At 46.3% G+C, this 19,955-nt stretch overlaps 1 protein-coding gene across 1 annotated transcript; it reads left to right on the top strand.

Annotated features, from left to right (window-relative positions):
* Positions 1 to 6,802: 6,802 nt before the first annotated feature.
* On the top strand, positions 6,803 to 11,949 carry KLHL38 (kelch like family member 38). Its single transcript, XM_009950493.2, has 3 exons — positions 6,803 to 8,152; positions 9,579 to 9,684; positions 11,663 to 11,949. Exons 1-3 carry the CDS (start codon positions 6,803 to 6,805, stop codon positions 11,947 to 11,949), a joined length of 1,743 nt encoding a protein of 580 aa, XP_009948795.1.
* The last annotated feature ends 8,006 nt before the right edge of the window (positions 11,950 to 19,955 follow it).

Raw genomic sequence — 19,955 nt, 5'->3', positions numbered from 1 at the left:
GATGATCTGTATGTCACACAGGTGTAACAGGATGTTCTGGTGCTTTAGAGTCCTGATCCTCCTTTGGCAACATTTCTAGCAATGTAAAAATATCAGGGGTAGATCCTGAACCTGAAATGAACCATCTGATTCTGGATTTGCCTTTATCAGACTCAGAAAGAGCAGAGCAGTGCAGGATCTGCCTGTTGTCTTGTTGCTGTTGCTATAGGGCTCTTGTAACTAGAGACTATAGAAAGGATAGATGAATAATCTACTTAGGTGTCCAGTGTTCCTTGTGATATTTTATCCTCCAGAGACCACACTGTACGTTCAGTCCAAGATAAGCTGGCAGGTACCCATTCTCAAATGATGTAGTTCGAAGAAAAAGCCAGCGGGTGTCTGAAATGCCCATGAAGAAGCTGTTTTAGGCAAAGGGTTTGTTTTAAAATATTCCAACAAGAGTGCCCAAAGCTATATGAGTGGTTTCTGTAAAACCTCTAGAAGCTCAGCACACTCTAAACCCAGCTGTGTCCTTATTTAATGTGAAGCACATAACTTTGGCAGCCAAATTTATTTTTGCCTGAAGACTGTTTTAATTAATGCTAATAGGTCATTCTGACTAAAGAAGAGTACAATTGCTTTCATCTTAATCTTTCACTCTTTAATTAGAGATTGGCCTGGAACCAAGCCAGAAGCCCACACATCTTCACACCCACACATACTGGGCCAAAGTCATTATTGAATTACCTGTTATATCTCTCTATCTGTACACAATACATACAGTGATGGCAGGACACTTGTGAAGTTGCTCTGTGCCTCCAATGCTGTAAGTGTAAAACTGGTCCTTATGCCTCTATAACAAAAGTTTAGGTCAGAGGTTCAAAATTCAAGTTCAGATTTCAAGACCAGTGTCTACAGATGTAGTCTGTTACCTTGCCTACAAAATCTGAACCAAACCCACGTTCGATCAAGTCTTAAACTAAAATTGATTATCATAACAATGTGAATGACAGCTGTGGTGAGAGTGTACTCAGGGAAACTATGTTTGCTGAGCAGCTAAATAGAAAATGGGTAATGCAATAGTTACAGAAGAATGAGAGAGCAGGATCATAAGGGTATCTGGACTTAAAGAACAGGAAGAAGGCCAGATAGTTGGCAATTAGTAGCGGCAGAAGGAAGTTAACAGACTTCTCTGTGGGCAAGAGGCAGCATTCACAAGTTGGGACAAAGGAAATTCCTGTTGGACATACAGAAAAAAATCTTCACCAGGAGAGTGATTCAGGACTGGAGCAGGTTGTCCAGAGAGGTTGTGAAATCTTAATCTTTCAAGATTTCAAAAATTCAACCGGACAAGTCCCTGAGCAACCTGATCTAACTCTGAGGTTAGCCCTGCTGTGAGCAGGAGCTTGCACTAGGTGAGCTCCCAGGGGCTCCCCAACCCAATCTTCCATGGCTCTCGGAGAAGCAGGTATGAGCAGGAGACCACACCTGGCAGTGCCGTGTGGAATAGTCATTGTATTTCTGTTGCTTGAAGTAACAGGAAGGACTTAATCTTATTGTCACATATGATTGTCCATCGATGTCCCATATTCACACTCAATTCTGTTTACTTTTCAATGTCTTCTCTGCTACTTCCTAGCTTGGGGAGTTTTATTGCCTTCAGTGAACCTGAGATGTCAACCAGGGAGCTAGAGGACAGGGTCAAAGATCTGTCATTTGTCATCCCAATCCAGTGAAGCAAATAGTAAATCCACATGGGGCTCTGGCTGAGCATGGACAGGACTCGGAGAGGCTGCTTCAGCAGGGATTATCAGGCTGAGTCCAAAACCGGGTGCTGGATGTGGGGAAATATTTTCTTCACAAGTCTGGCCGAGGCATCACATGTGGAGTTAGGTCTCCTGGTGTTATCAGCTGGGTGAGATACAAGCAACATGTTGAGTAGAAAGGTCTCTATCCATGCTCTCGCTTGGTAGTAATTTGCTAGTATAGACATATCTTTGCTGTTTCAATGCATATAGTCATTATATACGTTTACATGCGTGTGTACATATGTGATACATAAATCTAATAATTCCCCAACGTATTAGTCTTCCTTTCTGCTCCCATATCTCCCCTCCAGCTTATAATAAGCAAAAGGGTGTCACGTGCCCATCTTACCCTGGTCAGGCACCATTGACCAAGCTCCACAGTGCCAGGGCACACAGCATCCCAGGCAGTGCTGGCTGCTCTCCCAGCCTGGGCTGAAGGCTGTCAACCCAGCCAGCCACCACTGCTGCTTGGGGCATCTTCTCATCCTCTCCAACTCATAGCATCTGATTAAATGTGATCCCTGTAATCGTCTCTTTTTACAGTAAGGAATGTTAATCCCGGGTTTTGTTCCCTCTCCCAGTTTTATAAAGACCATAATAAGGAATATTTTTTCTTGTCCCCCTGTCTATTTAGAGTGCAAATTTGGGGAAAGGGATGATCTATCTCTTGATAACTGTGGGGGCTGGTAATCATCGAGGCAGTGCACATAACGCTGAATAAGCTCAGTGAAGTCTCTGCAAATGAATACTCCTTTTTACTTATCCATATTTGTTCATTTTCACCTGAATTGTAATAGGATCAGTGTATGAGTTTCAGAAGTTGTCTGACATCACCAATCTTCTCTGTGCACCTGTCTGCTGGCTGATTAGATTACAGCTTTTTTCCACTTTGTTGCGTGGTGCATGATAACAGACATTTCATCATCCCATTACACTAAAACATAAGAAGAGCTGCTCTGTGTCAGATCAAAGGTTCAACCATCCTGATTCCAAACCTAAGCAATCCCAAACACTTGAGGAGAGAGAGCAGAAGGAGCAGGGTGAGTATACAGCATTGCAGCAAAGCGGTCATTCTTTGGTAGACATTTCCATTTGCTAGGAACTGGCCATTGATGGAGTTCATACAGCAGCAGTTGCAGAGGGTCACTGTTTTTTATAGCCCCCAATGGCTCCAGCCTCCCTCAAGGGCTATGGGGGACCTGCAGCATCATGTCCTACAGTGCTGCTAGGTCACATAACGTGTGAAGGAGCCCACTTTCCCACTTGCATATGGTGTTCAGACCAGCTGGTTATCTGTGCAACATCCCACTCCTGTGGTTAATGTGATATCCTGTCCTCTCAAAAAAGACCGCTCAGGCCTGGTTCGGTCAACAGCATGCCAACCTAGGAAACCTGCCTCACGAACTCATTCAGAAACAGAGTTTCTCAGACAATTTACACCGTCCCACAGAAGAAACAGCTCTTTCCTCTCACAGGGGGTCATGCTGCAGCAGTAGTGGCCATATAGGACATACTGTTCTAGGATATGCCATGAAAAATTATTTCTAGTTTATTTACAAAGGATATCCTAACTAAGCAGTACTGATGTGACCACTTGGTTGGGGATGTGTCTGAAACTGTAATCTCTGGGAAAGAAAGAAGAGAGTGCTGTAAAGCAGGCAGCAGGAGCTTCATTGCTCAGGAGCCTTGCCCCAAATTGGCAGGGACCTGTGTGGGGACTCAGCAGGGAGCAGCAACCCCCCCGAGAGCAATAAGCTATTTGAACAGCACACACTGTACTCTGGGTTAGCAGGAGTTTGCATAATCATGCAAAGCCCTCGAGCCTGGGATCTTCTAAATAAATGCCACATTTTTCATTATCTAAAGCAGAGGAACATCCCACCTACCCTTCCCTGACCCCATAAAACAGTGTCATTAGTGAAGTCAGATAGCGTCATTTGTTTCTTTAAGGGTTAACAAAATAATCCACAGATACTGCCAGGAAGAGGCAGAACTAAACAGGCAGCAAAGAGTTAGAGCCAGAACAGAGATATAAAGCTAAATCAATCATCAAAAGGGACCACAATGAGAGTATATACATACAGATCAAGAAAGAAAGCGAGAAGGCGTTTTGTTTGGGTAGCTAATGTTCTCTGGACAAGGAGAGAGAAATTCTCCTTTGGGTTTTTAATGCCACTCTAAATATTTATAGCAAGATCATGGCCAGCTGGTGAGGCAGTGGCGGCGCAGTGTAGGGAGGGGAGGGTACATTTTCCCCAGTGTCCCAACATCATCCTCCGGGTCGTGTCTTTACTCAAGGAGAGGAAAAAGGCTGCGTATTGCCACGTTTACCCTCAAAGTGACTCATCTACAGGAGTGAAGTCCAGTGGCTCCTGCCCTTCCCCTCCCTCACCTCGCCTGGCTGCTCACATACCCGTGTGCACACAATACTCAGATTGTGCAGGAAGGGAAGATATCACAGCCTCCAAAAAGCTATGCCAGCCCGACTCCACCCTGTCTTTAACACGAGTCTGGGCCTTCAGAGTTTTGTCTAGCCTTCAGGCATTTCACCATGTTGTTATGCTGCATTGAAAAGTCTCTGGGAAAGGCCACATACGGCACGACCCATGATGCAAAGCTGCTGTTTTTAGAGGAACAGTCTGCCCCCATCCCTGCAATCTGCTGGGCTGTGGGACGTGGGGGCAGGAACATATGGAGGACTGCAAACACCAGCACAGCACAGGAGTTGACATAAGGGCACTGTGGCTCCCAACAATTTTCGCTCATCTGCCTTGCTGTGACTAGACGCAGACATGACTCACCCGTGAGCTTTGGCTTTGAAAGTATGAGAAGGAGTTTTACTTTAACCTTGTGTTTCCCTGCGATGCTTAGAAACAACATTTTGGATTCAATCCCATCCCAGAACAAAGGGAGGAATTTCAGCACAGATGAGGGGTCCAATCTGGTTACCCAGGCATGGGCAGCCAATGCCATGTTTCTTGAAACACCCAGGAAATTGGCACAGAGCTGGGACACATCACACTGGAGCTGCCGGACACCCCAGATGGGGGCCAGCTGGGGTTATGGAGTATCCTCCACTGGCACGAGGCACCTAACTGATCCCAGCCCTGGGGATGGATTTAGGCACAGCATCACAGATACCTACATGAGAGTGTTAAATGTGGACACCTACACGTGACTGAGGCAGCTGAGTACCTGTGGAGACCTAGCAGTGCCTGGAGGACTGTTCACCTACCCAAATATAGGTGGTACTAACTGGTGACCTGAATAACTTGGCAGACTTGGTTGTATTGACTAGACCTCCCTGGCTGCAAAAGGAACTCAGACATCTTGTTCATGTGCAGGCATCTGCAGTTAGGGACCCCACTGAGGCGTCTGCCCTGGGGAGCTAAGTGCCACCATGGGACCTCCCACCCTGGAACTCTGGTTTCACTGCACTCACTTTAGCGATCAGCTCCAGTCCTTCCACCCGTAATGCTGAGCTTCCTCAAGCCACCTGCTTGAGAAGTTCTTTGCTAAGGGTTTCAGAGAGCTGAGATCCTTATATAAAAGGCCACAACCTGATATCTTCTGTATGAAATATCAAGCAGCATCATAACGATAAACCGCTTCAAGAGTGAACTTCACCCTCTGCTTAGCAGAGGTAGCTGGGCTCTCCCTGCCCACCTTGGGGCAGCCCTGGGCACAGAGATCCCAGTGCACCAGCATTTCCCACCAGACTGCAACGGGCCAATGCTCACCAGATCTCTCCATAAGGTGGAGACACGGTCCATCCCACCAGGGTCCCTGGAAGCCCTTCTCTCTCCCTCTCTCTCCATGAAACTACAGTGACAGTGCATTACGTATGCGAGGTGTTGCAGACTGTTTACAGCCTTCTAGAGTTCCCAGGCGCTTTAGGACAGGGTCCTGCCGCTGTTTCCAAACGGACGGCCAGGACTTTTATAAGTGAACTTTCCTCTCCGTGTCTATTTATTATATGTAAGCATTTGCCAGGAAAACACCACTCGAGCATGCTCAGTACCGGCCAGGTCATTGCAAAAGGCAACGGCGGCGTCACATGTGATAACAGCGAGAAGCCCGTGTGCGCCTATTCTTAGCGCTGGAATGTATACAATGCCCCACTGCCTCGCCGCTCCTGCGCACAGCTCCCGAGAGCGGCAAAAGTGACTTCAGAATAAACACATCCAGAAATCACCCTCTATGAATCACTTACCTACTGAAAGAAACGTCCTGTGGGTTTATAGGTTTTTATCCAGGCTGTAGCTATGGAAAATCTCAGCAGAGAATAACCGACAGAGAGTAAGTGCATGCAGTGAAGGACCACAGAAGGTAAACATTTCTACCCTACCATTTCACTGCAGGTTGAGCAGTTAGCCATGACAATAGATACTCATCATATTGTTCTGCCTGGCACTTAATTTAGTCATTGTGTGTCTGATTAACATTAAAAAAAAAAAACCAAACCACAGCTAAGCAGAGTTAATAAATAACCATTTTAATGCAGATTCCCAGTCTCTAGGGTTTGGTTTGCCCTGCTGCAGAGTTCAGCTCTGCCAGATTTACATTCTTTGGGAGTGACTAACTCTAGGGGAAAGAGACGCAAGCTACTAAACTGCTAATACTTTAAAATAGTGAATAAATGCCTAAGTGCATTTATTAAATGTGATTAAAATGAACAAACCAATTGCTTCAGCTGTCCAGCTTTCATCCCAAATCAGTGAGATAACTTCGGTGCTTTTGCTTCTTGCCAGGGACACAGGCAGTGCTGACCTCAGAGCTGCAACCTATCTGATAGCTTCATGAAAATTTTAAAGGGTCTTAGCGACCTTTTAGCTTCTTTATTATTTTCCCACTGTGATTAACCCATGTTCCATTTTTATGCATAACAGTGAACGGATATTTAGAGGAACATCAAAGTCCCAATTTGTTCCTTTGGAGCTGGATATTTCAATAAAAGCTGCTAAGAATTTGCATTTTTCTGCCAAGTGCCAAATTCATCTCCCTCCTGTTTTGCTATGGAAAAGGGATCCACTGAGGAGTTTCTCTTCAAAGACCAGGACTTCTCCTCTGAACTGTTGAGGCAGCTGAATGCTCTGCGGCAGAGCGGGATGCTGACTGATGTTACCCTCTGCTCCGGGGGCTTTGAAATCCCCTGCCACCGAAACGTGCTGGCTTCCAGCAGTCCATACTTCAAGGCGATGTTCTGTAATGATTTCAGAGAGAGTCACCAGGCTAAAGTTGTCCTGAAGGGCATCAATGCTGAGATTTTGGATCAGATTATCCTTTACATTTACACAGGTGAGATTCTTATATCCACTGAGAATGTTCTGTTCCTGTTGGAGACGGCCTCCATGCTGCAGTACGCTAAGCTGTTTGAGGCCTGCTCTGCCTACCTCCAAGACAAGCTGACTCCTGACAACTGTCTGAGCATGATCAGACTGGCAAAGGTCTTGAACTGCCAAAGCCTGAATAAGAAAGCCAAGGCTATGGCTTTGAAATGCTTTCCTGAGGTGGCCTCTTCTGAGGACCTGAAGGATCTTTGTCCCTTGGAGCTCATCGATTACCTTGGGGACGATGAGCTCTGTGGGGAGGAGGAGCAGGTCTTTGAGACACTGATGGTCTGGATCCGGCATGACCTCCAGGCAAGACAAGGCTACATCCAAGAGTTGTTCAAGAAGGTCCGGCTTCAGTACGTCCATCCAACTTTCCTCTTCCACTTCATTGCCAATGACTCCCTTGTTCAGTCCTCACCCACTTGCAGGAGCATCCTTGAGTCAGCCCGGAGACATATGTTTTCCTTGTACAGCACCAACGCACCTGACATCAAGCCCATGCTGCATGTTCCTCGCAGGTACTCCAACCAAGAGTTCCTCATCATCATTGGCGGCAGGAAGGACAGCCAGCAGACGACGAGGGATGTCCTGCTCTATGATGACAAGACGAGCCAATGGCTAAGCCTGGCCAAACTTCCCATGCGCCTGTACAAATCCTCTGCAGTGAGCTTACACAGCAATATTTATGTGCTTGGAGGGATGCCTGTTAGCAATAAGAAAAGCCTGGTCAGTGATAATATTTACATTTACTCCCTCAAACTCAATCAGTGGAGGTTGGTTGAGCACATGTTAGTTCCACGTTACTCCCACAGAAGCTTGGCATATAAAAATTATATTTTATCATTCGGTGGAATTGGCAAAAACCAGGAAATCCTGAATTCTGTGGAAAGATATGATAGCGTCTACAACACCTGTGAGAGCATGGCAAACATGCCTGTTGCTGTCCTTCACCCTGCTGTTGCTGCCAAAGATCAGAGGGTCTACCTGTTTGGGGGAGAAGACATTATGCAAAACCCCGTCCGGCTGATCCAGGTAATGGTCAGACCTGCTTGCCATAGGCAGTTTGATCTAAGGTATTCAGCAGTTCATCATCTTCCTGAGGACACCAACCCCCCAAAAAAAGCTTTTTTGTTACAGCAAGAAGCAGGATGAGTTGGCACACAGCTTCAGGGAAGTCTTGTCTGCAAGGGGCATTGCAACTCTTTCATCTTCCCCTTTGAGTGTTTCAGGCACAAGCCCCAAGGTACTACTTTGGGCGTCAGTCAGCTCTGCCACTGATGGGCACTGGGGCCAGGGCTGCTGCAGGTGATGCTATGACAGGCAGCGGCCGACCCCCCTGTCTGGCTTCATGCCTGTAGCCAATCTCACCGAAATCAGCGCTTTCCACTTGGCAGCTGAGCTGGGATCTCAGCCACACACCTGCTTGCTCGCAGCAAAAGCAAAGATTCGTGATCATTAGAGCGATTAGATTCTCACTCATCAAAGGTCCAGTACTTAAACTGACAGTTATTTCGTACAAACAGTTGTGTTAAAAATGTGGCTCCTGCCACATGTTGCTGGCTCTTTGCCTGCTTTCAGCGGTTACACTCTATTAGGAGGAAAAAATACATTAAATCCTTTTTTATCTGATTTGATGCTTTAGCAACATTGTAGAGTTACTTTCCCCATGACTGCTTTACACTGGTTTAGGTGTTCTAGCTGAGAAGGATCATTAAAGGCTAAGACACCAGCCAGGACATGAGCAATACGTCTTTACGGTAATAACACTACTTGATTATCAAGGGGAAGGAAATGTATTTATCAGTTAGTGGGGAGATGTACTGGAGATATTTGCTATATTAAGAAGCAGATGACGTGACATAAAGGTTTGTGTCTCCCAGTTACAGATGACTGAATGATCACCATCTGGCAACAGCTCTTTTTCTCACATAAATTGATGACTTAGATACCACTCTAAGTCCCATCAACAAGTCCCTTTGCCAGTCTGAGTGCATACCAGCCACCAGCACAAATATAGCAGCTGGGCAAACACGGTGGCTGCCAGCAGACCTAGGTGAAGTTGAGGTTTGTTTGCTCAGGAAATTGCTAAGGCTAAGGCAGGAATACGCAAAATAACTGGAAAATGAAATTAAACAGCTTGCACTTTGGGAGAGCATTATCCAGGATTTACAGTAATTTAATGGCCATGCAAAGATTTACAGCTGAGAAGCTTGCATATGGCAGAAATGCTCCGCCTTAGTGCGTGTGCTAGCATCTCCTCAGCAGACAAGCCTGGAGAATGCTTTCCAAGGGGACATATTAGGAAAAAAGAGTGGGTAAATTCTTGGATTTCCAGCAGTTCAAGCCAAAGGATTGTATTCATTAGGACAAAATAAAAACCATAAGTTCCTCTGTAATTACAATTGCCAGTTAAAATGCAACATAAACAGCTGCATGTGTATCTTTATTTATTTGTCAGGTTTACCATGTCTCCAGGAATACGTGGTTTCGGATGGAGACCAGGGTGGTGAAGAACGTCTGTGCACCAGCTGTCATGATTGGAGAACAGATTATCATCGTAGGTGGTAAGGGCTCTGTTTCACCATCCCTCCCACCTCCCCCTGCCCAGCTCCCGCAGGATTTTGCAGCCCTCCTGCTTGAGGCACTCCCTCAAAATCATATGGAGCTTGAGAAGGGAAGGAGGAGTGTGTCCACCCTCCATACACATCTCTCATGGGGTAGACATCTCTCATGGGGTCTAATGGCCATGGAAGTGGGGACAAGTTCTCCACAAGTCACCTTCTTACTCCAAGTAGCAGGACCTGGGTGGGGGGAAACCGGAGAAAAGCCAATGTTTCTGCTCTGCAGAAGAAGGGAGGAAGTCTAGGGCATGGGCGTCATGCTCCTCCCCTGATGACGCACAGCCTGGCCCTCCCTGATGGCTCTTCTTGGAAGGGTGGGGAGGACGGTTAGCACAAGGCCATGGATGGCTTGTTGGGATGGGTGGGCTGCAGGGCTATGAGGAGTCGATCACTCCTGTGGCTGCTTCCTGGAGGTAATTGTGAAATGTCCTGAGAGGGGCATGAAACACTCTGAGAGGGGAAACTTCTCAGTGCCTTTTTCAACCTGAGGATCAGCCTCTGCCCATGGCACTTTGATGGATCACATGTCATTGGTAGTTTGGCACTCTACAGTCCTTAATACAGCTCCCCTGACCACAGACTGGCACGAAGAAGCATGCATTAGATTATTTAAGGAAAAATTAGACATAGAGAAGCTTTAGCAGAGTAGAGGACTGAACCCAAATCACACAGGACTCAAAAGTGGTGTCATCTCTCAGCAGGAGGCCACTGCTACCCCTTACAGTGAAAACAGGGAAGAGCTGAGTCAAAAGATCCAAGACTATCGGGCTCCTGTGTGGCAGATTACCCCGACCTCAGACCACAGTGCCCAAAATACAGTATTTTCAATTCTCTTATCTTCAAATGCATTAATTTGAAGAGCCTGTATTGACCCAAGTCTGCTGCTGCTGAGCTTAAGTTCTCAATTTAGTTTTTATTTATCTAACAAAAGCCACAGAAATTCATGTTAACTTTCATTTTGCTTGAAAGTAGAGAGATTCACCATGGTCAGATTTTATTTACCAGCTTCCATGCCAAAACATTGGCCAAACACTCTTAGTTTATCAACAACAGTAAAACCCACAAAAATAACATTTTATCTTAAAAATAGCTATCATTGCTTTTCAGGTCCTCTTTGCATGACTGGTCACATCATAACAAAGGGGAGTGGGTTGGCCTAAACAAGACAGGCCTTGATTTTTGTTAGGGAAAATGGCTTCGAGGCCTGCAAAACATAGCCCAAAACAGTTTGTTTGCCACGGGCACTCTTGATTATCTACAGGGATACACGGCAAGGTACTGCTGGGTTCCAAGCTTCCACGCCTTCATTGCTCCAGGGCAATGGGCCTGGTACCACCCTTACTTCTCAGCAGATGTGAGATTACATCACTCCTCAGAGGAAAAGCAGTCTATTGGGTCACTGGTATGGTGGGCAGCACAGACATGGTGTGGGGGACTTTGGGAGCAGAGCGAGCACAGGTGCCACTGTGCTGTTGAATACCCAGCTCCATTCAGTAGGCAGCTACGACTCCAACCCAACAAGGCATTGTTGCTTCCTTCCTATGTGCCATCGGTTTCTGAGTGAAGATCTAGGAGTCTGCCAGGTGAAAAGAAATACTTTGGGACGTTTGAAGGCACATGCAGAAAACTGCAAGTTCCAACTGTGTTTGACAGGTTGCTTGCCTGATCTGATGGGTTTTATGGTGCTCATTGAGCCTTGGCTGCCAAGGTGCTATGAGACAGGGCGAGGACAAACAGGAAGGGAAGATAGGCAGTCAGGCATTCTTGTGACACTTCCCAGCTTAGATATCTTAATTCTGCCAAATTATGTACCAGTATAATAGGTTTTATTGAAGACTGGCAGGAAATATATTATCATTCCTTCTGCTGGCCATAAGCTCTAATTCCCATCTCTCTCTTCCACCTCTGGCTTTGCGTTTAGGGTACACACGGAGAATAATTGCTTATGATACAAAAGGCAACAAGTTTGTTAAATGTGCAGACATGAAAGACAGACGAATGCATCACGGGGCCACAGTCATCAAGAACAAGCTGTATGTCACAGGAGGACGATGTCTCACTGCAGACAATGTCATTGAGGACTTGGATTCCTTGGACTGTTATGATCCAGAGACTGACACATGGACATCAAAGGGAAAACTGCCACACAAACTCTTTGACCATGGGTGCCTTACACTCCAGTGTGTCCCCTGTTCTAACCTTCTTTAAATGATCTTTGGTACTTCCCAGGACATTTTGTGGTTTCCTTCTCAGAAAGGACCCACCTTGCTCTGCAGAGAGCACATGGGGAGTCCTCATGGGGTCCTACAAACTCCTGACCTTGAAAGCACCAACGGCATTAGATATTCCCTGAACGCTCTGCCGGAAAGGTCATGAGCTTTGTACTCATGCCGTGTTCGCCTGACCAGTATTGCATGTGGTGCTGCTAAGTCCAGCCCGGAGGCCTTACAAGGAGTCGCAGCAGAAAACAGGAAAAAGGTGCTTGGTAAGAACTTGGTGAGGGTTTTGGCCTTGTACAGACTTTAAAATGAAAGGTGAATAGGAATGCTGGTATCTCCAGGGAAAGCAGGATCTGGGGAACCTGCATTTACTAACACGCAAACTCAGCTGCACGCCACGGCCCTTTGCTGCTCGGGCTGATCAAGCTTTCCATTTCGAGTGGTGGGAGCATTTAGAATGGGAAGCCCCAAGCTCTAGTCTTGTAGCCAGCCCGGCAGCAGCTGCCTGCATTAGCTATGGTATTCATCTCATAAGGAATAAATTTTTAATGTTTCTAACATCAAATTAGAAATTAGCAAAAGACTGATGCTTTGATCTGAACTGTCACATTGTGACAAGATGCAGATTTGACTTTTTCGAGCTACCACATTTTCACAGTGAAGGGAAAGATTTTTGTTCCATGTGCCTGCTCTCTGAAGGAGCAGGAGAAGGTGGGATGGAAATGAAGATTGTCTGCTTCTTCTTTCTTGAGGGATCTTGTTTTGCAGGGAGCTTACTTCTCCTTTTGCATCAGTGATAGCACTGGAGTTAGTTAGGAAGCCCTTTGGCTGATGGAATTCCTAAAATCTGGAATAGCAGAGAGGGCACATGGAAAGGCGATGTAAAAGAGAAGAGGTATTTGGGCGGAACATTTTTTTTTCCCTCTCTCCTCTCTCCAAACCACTGGAAAACAGTGATGAGAGAAAGTCAGTGACAGGAAACCAGCTTTCCAAGAAGAGCAAGTCAGTCTGCCACTTGGCAAAGCAGCTCCGGCTCCACCAATATTTTTGTGGGGTTCTGCCACTAAGTGCATATTTTTAAAGGGAGGGGATTAATCATCAGATACTGAACAGGCTGTGAACTGCTGTCAGGTCACCAGGCTTGGTAAGATTGCTGAGATAGCAAGGAGCTTTAAAGATAGCACTGATGACCCCCATCCAGAGGAAGGATGGCAGAAAAAATATCCCTTTTTCCTCATATTTGAAAGAAAGTGGGACTTCTCCAATGATACAGGGTGGCATGAGGAAACCACGCTCAACCCTTCTCTTCACAGAAGGCTGCACAGCCATGTGCTCACCACCATGTTGCAGGACACCAACTCCAAACACTAAGATCCCCTCCCATAAATCTGTATCTGGAAGCAAAAGGGTGACAGAAATAGTTAACAAAGTGGGGGGCTGGAAGGAAGAATTGCCTATCAACTGCTGTTTTAACAATGTGAAATAAAATAGTTATTATTGTTTGTATGAGCTTTGTGTTGAGGAGTCCCCATTGTTCCCTCTGCATTGTTGATAAAGGGAATTTGTTTTGTACCAGTGTTTTTTGCCAGGGTTTCCTTCTAAGGATCTGAGCAAACCTGCAAAAAATGAGTGGGAACCCAAACTCATCTCCCAGCTCGGAAGCCTTTGGCTACATTTCTCTTCTGCCTTTCAGTCTATATCATCATCTCCTCCCTGTGCAAAGCAGGGCTAAATCATGGCATTTGCCAAATTGGACCGGAGCAGTGATTCATTCTGCTTTCTCACAGGCCAGCTCCAGCTCTCTGGAGAAAGAAGCCTTGTCATGGCCAGTTATGGGAAGTCTGCCCCAGGGAGATGTTTATTCCTAAACGCGCAGTGCCGCCTTCCCAAACTCCTTCCTGTTGTCACCCTGCTCGGCTCCAAAACTCCAGGAGACGCCAGTTGCTGCCATGCATTTTAGCTGACACGGATTCCTGCCAGGCTCGTGACTGTACCCAGAACCGAGGAAAAAAAGCTGACTTGGGGCCATAACCCTATGTTTGCAAACCATTGCCACAGTCATTGGTTTACACTTGGAAGCAGATTTTTTTAATTCCCGTATCATATAACTAGTGATTTTCTCAGCATTCATTCAGGGACCAAACAGTACCTTGCACTGCTGTAGCTGGGCAGGAAATGGGGAGTGCAGAGAAGAGACATGGTCGCAGCAGCATTGAGCACAGCATCTTTCCCCCAGTCCTCAGGGAGCCCTCACACCACCCCCAAGTCCTTGCAGATGCCAAGGGCTATGGCCAGCTCTGCTCTGGCTGCAAGCATGTGCTCCTTCCCTTCACAAACTCCTCACCTCATGCCCATAATTCGAGGAATTTGAGTTTGCTGGACAGTAAACATGAAGCCTGGTTTCTGACAGACTTCTGTCTTGCGGTTAATTTTGATGCAAACTCTGACCAAAGCTTTTGGAGCCCTTTGCAAAAAGGGCTGAAACCAGAGCACAGTGTTGAGCCTTACCGAGGCAGACGAGGGCTGGCAGTCACTCAGTCACAGGGAGGCAGCAGCACATGCAGCTTCAGGGCAGGGGATACACAGCCCCACGGCAGACACTATGGGGAGAAGTGATGCTTCCTTTCTAATCAGGTGCTGGCCACCACCTAGCCCACCGAGAGCAATACCGAGTACCATCCCAAGTGCTTTGCAATTGTCGCACCCAGTGGTGCTATGGATGACAGCACTTGTAGCAAAGGTTGACCAAGGTACTCCTTTCTCCAGTGTCAGGAGGGGACTTTCCTGAGCAGGATCTGCAAGGCTACCACTAACTGGAACACTTTCTGAGTCACCACATGCTTTTCCAGAGGTATCATCATCCTAATATCCAAGCATTTGAGTGCTCACTTAGATGGGAATCCCCCATAGGAGAGCAGCAAAGTACTTCACAAATACAATGACGGCCCCATGAACAGGTGGGAATTTGTTGCTCTTTATTTAATAACCATGGAAGCCAAGGAAAAGAGGGGTTTAAGAAAGGGTCATTGGTTTGGGGGTCACCTTTTAGAAGGGCTGAGCACCTGCTGCTTTTTTCAAATCAAGAAGTGCTGTGAAGGCTCATCACCTCCAAGGTCTCATTCTTGAGTGTCCCAAGACAGAAACCATAAGACCACATGGCTGAAAACAGCCTGCTCCAGGAGACAGTGAGTTACCCAGTCCCTCATGGCACATACTTGTCCAACACATTGAATATCTCCCATAAGAGACACTCTGCTCCCTGCCTAAGTAAGGTACTTGTATGTATTATTAACCTCACAGCTTTTAATACTGTCTCTCCTAAATCTTTGCTGTACTTTCTGCCATCCCCACAGAGCTAAAGGGCAATCGATTACCCTTTTTGATACCATATTTTTTTTATATCTTGAAAGTTTATTAGTATGTTTCAAATTGTGTAGACTAAACAAGCCCAGCCCTTTCAATCTTTCCTCGTAAGTCATGTTTTCTAGACCTCTGATAATTTTTGTAGCTCTCCTCTGGACAATTTCCAGCTTGTTTTTGTATTTGAGTGCAGGGCCGTGGCTCAGCCTTTCAGTGCTGGGAAGGGCAACAAACCCCTTCTACATCTTACCTACAGCACTCCCAGTCTCACAGCCCAGAAGGACTTTTGCTTTTTGGAGCAGCAGCAGATTACTGACAGGTTCGGCTGTGCTCGGGATTAAGGAATACTTGGAAGTTTGGGAAGGTCACATGGAAAGACTGCAGGAGATCCAGGATCTCCCAGGGTTGTGCCGTAACTCCATCTTTGCTTTGGCTCACCAGGATCCTGAGCCAGATCCCGTTGAAAACAATAAATCTCTCCATGGGCTTCAGCAAGGGTCTTTGGACTAGGCCCTAATGATTATGTTCTCAGCTGGGTTCATCACTAACTCCATTAATTTTAACAGAAAATATTTAATGTTTGAGTCATTTTTTATACTAGGGGAAAAGTTTCAGGGAATAAAAAAGGGAAAGGAGGAGATTGCATTTTCTTTTTAACTTTCTTCCACTTCCCTTGCTGCAAAATCAGACTCCTGCTGCACAGGCAGCCTGTGGTGGCAGGCAGCTTTGCTTTGATCTTAGCAAAGAGCTTCGTAGGTTAAGCCTGTGTTTTTTCACTGTAACCATTTATCAAACAATACAATACTTTCCAAGGGCAGCCTTTTTCTTGTGCGGTAATATGTTTATAATTAGAATGCATTTCCTGCTTCTTTTTGATTAAACACACCTGACAAAGTAGGAAAGATGTCGATGCATAAATGAACGGGCAGTCCGAGTTCATTGCTTCGTCAGTCCTTTTTTTCCAAACGCCAAAAAGTTCACTGTGAGGTGAATCCTCTAGCTGAGAAGGAAACAATTGGGGAGAGCAGATATATGAATAGCATACAGAGTAATTTATCCCTGGCATTGTTCCCTACCCTGACCTGAGAGCCATTAATAATTGACAGCAGCAAAAACAATCCCTTTTTAAAAATATAAACATCCATACTTTTTTTCCAGCTGCTTGAAAGCTCCCCCACAGAAGTTAAACAGTCATAATCTCCATGGCACAAATGAGCATGAATTCCTTGGTGCAAGCTCGCACCAGGAAAGGAGCTGAGACCTGCTAATTAGTGGACTGCTAATAACGTTTTCAGTGGCTATTTCTGATGAGTTTGCCCAAGGTCCAAACAAAGCACAGTGCATATAGAGGAACTGCTGTCTCAGGCTGCCATTGCCACTGAAGTCAACGGGGCTCCTCAGGGTTTGTGCTGGAGCACTGAGAGATTGATCTGGCCTCTTCTGTTTATTGACGTTTCCAAAATAGTAGCAGAGTAGCGAGGAGCCCAACTGCTCTGTCACTCGGCAAGTCACCCGCCGGCTCCAGCTGCTGCTTGTCACTTCTCTCCCTGGGGCTCTTTGTTTGCCTGCACTTCTTTCATGTTGCAAGAACACTTTCCGAGAAAAGCAAGGAGCAGCACGTCTCCAGCAGCCCCGCATCATTAGGTGGATGTCTCGTGGCTGCTTTAAACACGAGGCATCCCCACAGCTGTTGGAGACATGTGGCTTTAGCCACGGGGTAAAATACTGCTGGAGGTGGGAAAAGGTGGCAGAATCTGGTCCACTTCTTCAGCTGGTCAGGAAGATGTCTATAAACCATCATCCTATATCTAATTCTCCCATGTCTAGTCCTCTGAAGCTTGTTTCTCAATCAGGCTGTGTCTTCTGATGGATAAGCCATGTCCCTCCACTCCTCCCTAAAGTAGGCATGCTGGGACAAGGGAAAAGGCATGTCCCCTTCCTCAGGTCCCCCAGTGCCACAGCTGTAATGACATCCGCTGGTCTTGATGAGTCACTGAAGTTTCTCCCTGCTCTGGGACATCTTCTCAGGCCAAACAACTGGGCAGATGTGCTCTGCAGCTGCTCCTGGTCTGGTAAATCAGCCAAAACCAATCTGAGCCTTAAAGCAGAGCCCTGACACCTCTCTGTAAGAACTGAGGAACTGCAGGGGAACATGTCCAGCCCCAAGGAGCAGAGAACAAACTCTATGTAGAGTGCCACAACATGAAACTTGGCTACAGAGCTTCAGTGCTGGGAAAGTGCATTGTTTTATCCAGTTCAGCAGCAAGCCCTGGAATTAATAGGGTTGATTAAACCATTTTGATGTGTATGGTATGTGGAGATAAGGGCCCAATTCCCAAGGGCTTCCAGTGAAAATTAGATGTTAAACATAACAGTATGTGACATCCCCTGACAGGGGCAAAGAAGGCCGCTGGAAGACAAGAGACAAGTACAAACCAAGGGGGCAAAAGAAGCAGCTCTTGGGAGAGCAAAGTTACCACAAACTCGCTGGATCTGTTTTGATGATGAAATGACGTGGACCCTGGCACCAGGCAGAACGAAAGCAAGGGAACTATGCCTGCTTTATGTTGTTATGACAAATATGTTTCCCTGAAAATGACATTAAAGAGTACCAGAGGCTCAAACACTGTTCTGTTTATCTGTTCCCTGGGTAGGGCTCTTACTCTTAGAGACAGCCTGAGCACCGCAGAATATGGCCCCTGTTAAGAAAATTTTGTCTCTGGTATGAGGACCATTAGCCAGTGTGGCATGGGAAGCCAGCCCAGGGGATCAGAGCATGCAGGGCTATTGCCTGCTGCCACCTGGCAGGACTGCATCCCTTTGAGACGTGCAAAGGAATGAGCCACCAGAGGAGACTCCCCTGCCATGATCTGAGGTTTGCAGATAGGAAGCCGACAGCAGAGGATGATTCCTCCCTGAGGTGTTGACCCAGGGTTCATCCTGTGCAAAAGCATGGAGAGGCTCCTTATCACCCAGGCTGTGTCAATGGTTCCTCCATATGCTTCAGGCCACGTTTCAGCTCTGGGACTCCCTTGCAGTGGAGCTTGCACCTGAATTAGCCATTAATGGGATCCCAAATCCCCCCTACCCATGGCGTGAACTAACCCATGCTTGTGCAAGCAATCACACATAGCCATGGCATCCTAAGGAGAGGACTCCCAGCAGCTTAACTGTGCACCAGCTCAAGCCTTAACCAAGGAGGAAAGCAGAGAGGTCCTATGGACATTATTTAAGATGCTGTGATATTTAATGATAATTCAGACCTTTTTAAAAGAAAGCAGTCTTTGGGCTTGGGAGGTGCTGGCTGAAGTCCTGAAGGCTTCTAGCTGAGAGATCCTGTTTAGAGCCTACAAGAGTTGTCTTTCTGCTCATTATAACTTGGAACAAATGTCAGTAAATAGAATCTGTTTCTTCTCCAGGCTCTGGAAATTTTCTCAAGAGAAAAACAGCAACACACAGTGAAAGAAGTGGTGCCTGCAGACTGAAATACAAATGGCAGAGAAGCCAAAAGCACGTTTGCCCTTCCAAGCTTGAGCTTATGTTTTTAATGGCATGAAATGTGACATGCACAGTCAATCATGAATTTCAAGCTGAGAGTCCGTCATTTGTGATGGCAGCATAAAATACAGGGGTCCTGAGCTTATGAGAGATTCAGAGCAGAGGACACAGATGACCCTCAGAGCATCATCAGCTGGAGTTTCAAAGCATCCAGCTTGTTTGCTAGGCAAGAGCAACACCTTAAACCATAACCTGGGTAACTGAAGTACACCTCAAAAAAAAAAAAAAAAAATCAGCTCTTCCCTGGGGCTCCCTGGTCCACAGTCCATCCCACAGATCAGCACACAAATGCGATTAAACAAGTGCCAAGGCCCAGGGCTTCCTGGAAACTCAGGCAACACGTGGTGGATGGGCAGTAGCTGTCTAACACCAACCTCTTGTGTCCCCAGGTGCCCTATAACCAGAAGGGCATCATTATACTAAAACATACCTAGGAGAAGAGGTTTTTCCCTAGTTTTCAACATCTAAATTTTCCCCTTCCCCAGGAAACATAGCAAAAGGTTTGGGACAACACCAGGAATGGGCACACAAATGGGAAAGTGGATCCCTTCTGCTTTTAAAAACAGCAGAATATATAGAATGAGGAGAGAACATTCAGACAGCTCAGGGCTCTGGTTTCCAGGAACAAACTATAAAAGCCATTTAGATTATCCGAAAATACTTCAGCATTTCCCTTTCATATTTCCAAAGCAATTTCAAAGATGATAGGTAGTGCAGACTGACCTTCCTAGGACTGTCACCAGGGAAGGGAAATGCAGCTGGGGAAATTAATACATGGATCAATAGGGTTTTGCCCTTATCATATTTGTTTGATTCTAGAATACATTCTCCTCTGCTGATTTGTGGCTGGACTAATGCAAATACATGGATTTTCACGTAAATACAACATAGTGCTTTGTGGCCGCAGGATGTTGGTGAGCTCAGCTTGATCAGGTTGATCCCTGCCCAGGTTTTAGTAGAAATCTGCAGACACACTGCTAGCACAATCGTGGTACTGCCAGGCTCAGTGGGATATGGCACTTGCAAACAGCATGAGTCATTTGCCCTGGAGCTGTAGGAGCAGAGAACATCTGAAGA

This window comes from Leptosomus discolor, chromosome 5 (assembly GCF_034619465.1).
Source record: "Leptosomus discolor isolate bLepDis1 chromosome 5, bLepDis1.hap2, whole genome shotgun sequence".
In the NCBI taxonomy this organism is placed as follows: domain Eukaryota; kingdom Metazoa; phylum Chordata; class Aves; order Leptosomiformes; family Leptosomidae; genus Leptosomus; species Leptosomus discolor.
The sequence above is the reverse complement of the archived record's forward strand: the minus strand, read 5'-3'. Positions and strand labels throughout refer to the sequence as shown.